Below are 7,064 nucleotides of genomic sequence, written 5' to 3' on the forward strand. Positions count from 1 at the left end.
GGAGAGCGGAGGAATGTTGGAGGCACAATAACGCACAGCTGGGGCAGGGAATGGCAAGGAGGCGCCGCCAAATTGGCCTGTCCAGCCTCCCCTAGAGCTGCAGCCCTGCAGGAAAAGCTGAGACAAAAGTCTTTTTGTTTGTTTTATGAAGTCATAACAATTCATTCAGTCGACGATTACGATGAACTAGAATGATTTCTTTCTCTCTCTCTTTCTTTCTCAAAATAAATCTGATTAAAAACATATGTGTAACAAAATTCGAATAGAATGTTGTATTAACAGCACCTCATTTGATAAAAGATCTCACTAGGACCAGAAAACTTACTGCTGATTGTAACAGACGCTAATGTTTATTTAAAGCTTTAGTTTAGAATTATATTTTTGTTTGGGGGGGGGGGGGGGGGGGTCGTTTATTTGTTTTTTGTTTTGTTTTTTTTATGTGCAGGTAGATTGGCTCGGGATCATCTGTCACCGGAGAGATCAATACCAGCGAGGCTGTGCGTAATTACGCATCAATGACTACGACACTAAAGATGCAATCCAGCGCTAATCAGCCTGGTGAATTGTGCATATATACCATCACCTCTGTCAGGATCGATCCCATATTTGCTCCTTTAAGACAGACCCCTTGTACCGCTGGTCAAAAAGACAAATTGAGACTTTTGCCTTTGGACGGCGGCAGTATACCGTCGCTGTAATTCATTGCTTTCGATCGCCACTCTCTTTCTCTCTCTCAGTCAGTCACGCGTGCACACACACACACACACTCCTCCTACCGATAGACAGCCCACCGCAGCGCACAGAGAATGAGACACGCCTTTTTCTCGGCTCCGTTGTCGGGTCGGTGGGCAGCGGACTGCTGGTGATTGACCAGCTTCTCTCCCTGATCTGTCAGCCGGCTGGATAGGCGCCTCCCCTCTCCTCTATAAATGTAGGAAATCTATTCATTCCTTTCACATCGAGCCTGCTGAAGTAGGAGGAACTACGAAGCTCAACGGGATGTGTTGACAGGCTACAATTCCGCCTTTTCGTTATCTTATTCTCTCTCTAATTTGCGGCCGTATTAGTTTTTTTCTGTGTTAACAGCGACGTGCTATAATCTTAAAATACCTCTCGACACCAGTAGTGTAATTGCTCGATTTGTCGTTGCTTCTCTCTGAGCCGTCGGTTATCTAAGATGAAGGCTGTTACTCCAGTCCGCCCCCAGGACTCCTCCTCCAGCGGCAGCCAGCTCTCCCTGCACTATCTGTCGAAGCAGAGCCTCAACATCGCCCGGTGCAGGATGGAAGAAGAGGACCTGTTCTGCCTGCAGTACGACATGAACGACTGCTACAGCCGGCTGAAGCGCCTGGTGCCCACCATTCCGCAGGATAAGAAAGTCAGCAAAGTGGAGATCCTCCAGCATGTCATAGACTACATTCTGGACCTGCAGCTGGCCCTGGAGACGCACCCTTCTCTACATAAACAACAGCCTCAGTTGACCGGGACCTGCCCTCCTCGAGCCTCGAACCCCAGCAGGACACCACTGACGGTGCTCAACATTGATCAGCACCAGGTAAGCTGGAGTCAGGAGGAGCCTCTCGGTTCGCCCCGTTTTCACCGGGACTGACCGGGGAGGAGGAGGTGGGGGGGGGACCCCAGTTTACCTCCCGGTGCCAGACTGCCGTTCGCCACTCAGACTCAGACAAAGCACGTCATACTCGTTATGTGTCATTGTCCTTGCAGTGTTAGTGAAAAAGGACAGAAAAAAAATCAGAATGTCATACAGCACTTATCAGAGGCTTGAAAAATCATGCGTAAAAATCGCATTTGACGTGGGTTAGATTGCGCACTTGATTGCGGGCCGTATGATTTGCATGATAATGGCAGTGTGTGTCAGAGGCCCACCTTATTCCAGGATTGGTGAAGTACCTCAGCCCGCAGCCCACTCCACTGCGCACAATAAGGGCAATTTGTTATTCAATAGCCTATAAGAGAATTTATTATGGGAGATATAGCCGGCTAATTTTCTGCCGCTCTGCTGTATGCCATTTATTATTATTATTTCCAGGGCCTTGCCTTTATTTAGTTTTGTCATCCAAAGCGCGACATCGTTTCACGTGTTGTTTCTCTTCTTTATCTTTCTGTAGAGGACGTCTATAGTCAAAAAGCCGGAGGACTCGATTTTATGTCGCTGAGACTTGAGCACTGCATTGGTAAGTGGGTGTAAAATATTATTGCTATATTATTTTAAATATTTGTGAACATTATTAATTTTTTATGCATTTATTTTTTATAAACATAAAAAAATGCAACCGTGGTGGTTAGTGAGACATCCTCAGTAATTTGAATACTGTAGCCTATATGTGGTGTAGATTGACAATCTCTAGAGTGCTCTGGGGAGGCCAGTAGATGTCAGGGAAAATAATAATTGAGGAACATGAAATCGGCACCAGTCTCAGATGCAGCTGTGCTTTGCGCAATAACTGTCACTGGTGTAGCAATCTCAGAAGAAGAGAGGGTTAAAACCTCAGCTTGCCCTCTCTTTCATTCTTACACACATGCACAAACACACACTTTCTTTCCTCCCCCTCTCTCTGGCTCAGTGTCATATACACTCTGCTCAGTTCCTGGCTTTTAAACCAGATTTACAGCACTGAATTCAAACACACCTGGACAGGACTAAGAGAATGTAGGTGGTGTGTGTTACAGCGAGACACTCCACAGCCTTCTAGAAAGTCCCGGCTGGTCCTCGCCAGCCTTGCCGAACAGCCCAAGGTGCTGTGTGGTTGTTGTTTGACCTGGTTTGTTTTGGGTTGCTGATCAAGCATGGCCTCTGTTTTGTCGGTGGCGCCAGTCAGTCTGGAGCTTTGCAGCTCACCCCCCCTCGCCTCTATTCATCCCCTCCACAGGTGTGCAGGCTGCACAGAGCCGCTCCAAAGCCAGCAAAGCTTCGCCAGGGACTCACACCCAACTGGAGGCACAATCACAAGGGGATTTCAAAACCGCTGGGAGGAATTAAACCCAAATAAAATCACTATTCATATCAGGTTTTTTTTTTGTTCCATTGAACAAGGACTCAGTGTGTAGACATCTCCCCATCCTTCCTCCTGCTTAAGTTGCTCTCACTTCTTGTCACTTTTTTTCCCCCCAAAAAGAGTGAAAATATGGGATCCCCATGCTGACAAGTTTTTTGTTGTTGTTGTTGTTGTTGTTGTTGGAAACCCATCTATCAACAGCTATGAAAACTGTTTGTGAATTGTGCTTAAAGAGTAACTAAAAATGACTCCAGTTTAAAGCTTTACTAAACTGCGAAAAATCCTTGTACATGTTTTTTTTTTGGACATCTATTGTTTAAAATAGATGATTTGTGTTGAACAGGGATTGCCATCCCTGGTTTCTTAAAATGTTTGATATTGTAAAGAAGAACAATTCCGATTCGAGACAAATACGATTGTAAATATAGAGACGCAAATGTTCTATAAAAGTATGTGAAAGGAAGACTTATATGCTTAAAATAGACTATTGTAATTATAAGATATTTTTATTAAAACCTTTTTTTTCCTGTCATTATGTAAATATTGTGTTTACACTTTAGTGAATGAACGTGGTTTTGCTCTGCCAATAATGTCCTCACATGATGATATCAGTTAACTCTTTGCAGTGTTCTTTGGACTAGTTTAATATGTAGCATGTCATGCTCATTGCAGAGATATTGAATGTGCACTGAAGCAGCCCTGCCTGTGTAGATATGTGGTGGAGTTCAAACACGAGTTCTTTGATTATTTGACCTGCTCAGCTTTCTCTTGAATCTTTTTTTTTTTTGTACACATTTACTTTGACAGCTTTGACCCACTCAGAGAGATGGGTGGGCCTGCTGTTTGATCTATAAAAAAAAGAAAGAAAGAAAAGAAAAAGAGAGGGGGGCTTAATTTGATTCTGTTACATTGCACTCTTGTTAAAAAGTGATCATATTAACTACAGCACTTCTTACAGTGTTTACGATGTAAAAAAAAATCACTGCAACACAATGTCTCTCAGATTTGTGCAATCAGAGCCTCTCCTTGAGAAGTTAATGATTGACGCCAAGAAATCATTAAACTTTGGTTATAAATTGGTTCCAAATGTGAACATTAACAGACTCTCTTTTTTTTTTTGCTGTTGTTGTTCTTTGGAACGGAGACGTCTGACGTGAAAAGTCTGGAGAGTTATCCAGTCATTATTAATATAAAAGTGGAGAGAAGAAAACAAGAATCTTTATTTTTCATGACATTGAACACCGAATTTACCTCACCACCCTCCTGCCAGTGTGAGAGGGCACTTGTACATTACTGTCAGCTGCACTGTTGGACTTGACCTTCACTGGCTTATGAGGAGTTGTCAAAACAATTAAAAGTTTCCAGGAAGAATTGTGTCGTCTCGAGTGTTGTCTCAGGGGGCGCATTGCGGTTTATTTCACTGGCACCTGAAGTGCTGAGAAGGAGAGAGGTGCAGTGTAATTTATTCATTTAGTTCCCTGGAAAATAAAGGGAGGGTAAAGTTAGTATGTTGCAGACTTCTCATACTGTTAGTCCTTAAACCTGCTTTACAGGATTTAGGGTTTAAGCCTTTTGTTTTCTGAGCCTTTATTAATTCAGCCGCACACACACGGCTGCAACAACAGCAGGATCACTCAAACACAAGTGACAGCCGAGAAGTCGGATATATGTCACTCCTTCGTGCAGAAATAATGCTATCTCTTTAGTGAGATATCAAAACACATTATTGCAGTTGGCAATTCGTGATGTAACATGTTCCCGTTAAAGAGGCTCAGTAAAAGAAAAATGGAGAAGAAATGTTGCAGAGCAGGAAGTACGATCACCACGTGAATTTCAGCAGAAAGCATGGTGCAACAGAAGGTGAATGAAGAATGAAGGCCAGTAATTTACAGCATCTACAGCTCAGACTTCCACACATGATGCCAACGATGTTCAGCAAATAATGTTTCTCATCTTGCCTTACAGTGTAGATGGATTTAAAACAAAATCGGAAAGAGAGCGTAAAGTTACTGGAAAGAAAGTCAGTAAAGAAAAATGGTGTTATTGCTTTAATGAGAAACAAATGAAGAAAAGAAATGCCTGGTGAGATGCTGATTATTATGGGATTCAGTATAGATGAAAATTATACTCACACTCTTGGCTGAAAGAAACTCAAGGCCTCATTGGGTTTACGGGAGCATTTACCAGATACATCTCCATATTTGAACAGTTACATTTTTTCTAAAATTAGTAAAATCACATACTGTAGTTAGTGATTTATGAGCCCGCTCAAAAAAAAGCTCTTATTTTGATTCACTGGGTATCTTTTTCCACACCTATCTCACTCACAGCTTTTGGCTCCACTGGAGTATCTTTCCTTTCCGCCTTCTTTTGTGCGGAGCCTTGGGTTTTTCTTGCAGACACACCGGCCCTTGTTTGGTTGTCCCCACGTTAACCTGCCAAACGCAGGTTAAAGCAGCCGTTTGACACCAACAACCCCAGCGACAGAGGTGGCCCTAAGGGCCCTGCAGCACACCTTGCAGACATCCTACTCCAGCATGGCTACACAGGCCACCTGTGTGTGTTTATAGTCCACACCAAGGGAACCTGGCATCACTGCCCTTGACGGGTCCTGTCCTTGTGATGTGAAATGTGAGCGACTGTGTGCCTGTCTGTGTATGAGTGATAAAAGGAGGGGTGGGAGAAAAAAAGGAAAGAAAATGAAAAAATGTGTTAAAGCACAGGTGGCCAGCTTGACAGTTAGACCTTCCTGATATGATTAAAGATTATTCTCTGGTTCTCATGGAAGAGGCCTGAGAGCTCAAACAAAAAGCTTCAGCTGTCTCACCAGGATTTTATTTTATTTATTTTTTGTAGGACATGCTACCGAATTTAAGGATTGTGTGGCAAAAAAAAAAAAAACCTAGCCCACACCTTGACACACTCACCAGCTGACCGTGCTTTATTTTCACAGCAGTCCACCTGGCGATTCGCATGCTGACATTGGCTCGACTGCTTCATTCAAATCTCATGTCATGTGTTTTATATTTACAGAAAACAGAGGTTTAACATTTAGAGGGAAATTGCATTTGTAAAATGTAACTGCACTATATCCTGGCAGTGACATATGGCATTAATTCAGCAGCCAGTCAGTCATACACTGATGCTTCTTTACACAAACAGAACATGCTTCGCATTTACTGTAAGCCTTATTAAACGATGGTCCAGAAAGACCATCACAGGTGCAGTGCTACAGTAATACAGCGGGGACATAGGACAGGAGATTTCTGTTACAGCTACATGATCTCTACGTCTGACTCTGTGTTAGTCAGCAGCCCCAGACTGCTGCCGTCCCCAGATACATTATTCATCCGCGCTCTTATTATACTTTGCTGCAGCCATATGTTGACTCACAGTTCCCACTGTCTCGCTGTTAGCTAGCACATTCTGCACTGCTCTGACATTAGCACTGCAGGATTTTCCAAACAATCCCTGTTTCGAGTGAGACAAGAGTGCAGCAGCAGGACAGGGACTCGTGAGCTCCTATATCTTTCTGTCATTTTCCAACAGAGTCGAATGGAACGGAGTTCCTGTACCTGCGGCCTTCCTCTCCTTGTGTGAGTCAATGCGTGTGTGTGTGTTTGTGTGCATTCAATGATCCAGATCGTGGGAAAGCATCACTTCCTGTTTGATAAGGAGGTACATATTGGCGAGGCTGTTTTCCACCTTGAGCCGAGGCCAAGGGAGTGGACACACCAGCTCTGTGAGCAGTCACTCGGAAATGTCATTATTAACACAGTATCATGATTATCAAAACAAGGAACTGGCCCAGGCTGAAATTGTTTGCACAGGTGTAAGCGTGTGCGTTTCCTTTTTTGTGCATCGGTGTGCCCTCCCCTTTTTTGACTTTCTCACAAAAGACGACAGCTATTCTAAAAAATTTCCACTGCTGTTTTATTGTCCTTTTCCAGGGGAATTTGACTACAACTATCTGGAACTAAGGATTAATAAGAAAAATAAAATACTTCCTTTTCCTTAAAAAGGAAGAAAGAAACTGCAAGCTTCTAA

The 7,064-nt window shown here is 43.4% G+C and overlaps 1 protein-coding gene across 1 annotated transcript; it reads left to right on the plus strand.

Annotated features, from left to right (window-relative positions):
• The first annotated feature begins 814 nt into the window (after positions 1 to 814).
• Positions 815 to 4,388, plus strand: id4 (inhibitor of DNA binding 4). Its single transcript, XM_040013103.1, has 3 exons — positions 815 to 1,555; positions 2,130 to 2,195; positions 2,892 to 4,388. The coding sequence occupies exons 1-2, from the start codon at positions 1,178 to 1,180 to the stop codon at positions 2,175 to 2,177; spliced, it is 426 nt and encodes a 141-aa protein (XP_039869037.1). The 5' UTR covers positions 815 to 1,177; the 3' UTR covers positions 2,178 to 2,195; positions 2,892 to 4,388.
• The last annotated feature ends 2,676 nt before the right edge of the window (positions 4,389 to 7,064 follow it).

This window comes from Simochromis diagramma, unplaced genomic scaffold (genome assembly GCF_900408965.1).
Source record: "Simochromis diagramma unplaced genomic scaffold, fSimDia1.1 OVJJ01000618.1, whole genome shotgun sequence".
In the NCBI taxonomy this organism is placed as follows: domain Eukaryota; kingdom Metazoa; phylum Chordata; class Actinopteri; order Cichliformes; family Cichlidae; genus Simochromis; species Simochromis diagramma.

Excerpts from the sequence above, each read along its gene's own strand:
- id4 (XM_040013103.1), top strand. The coding sequence starts at position 1,178 with ATGAAGGCTGTTACTCCAGTCCGCCCCCAGGACTCCTCCTCCAGCGGC. Across the intron at positions 1,556-2,129 it reads TCAACATTGATCAGCACCAG|AGGACGTCTATAGTCAAAAA; the intron begins GTAAGCTGGAGT and ends ATCTTTCTGTAG.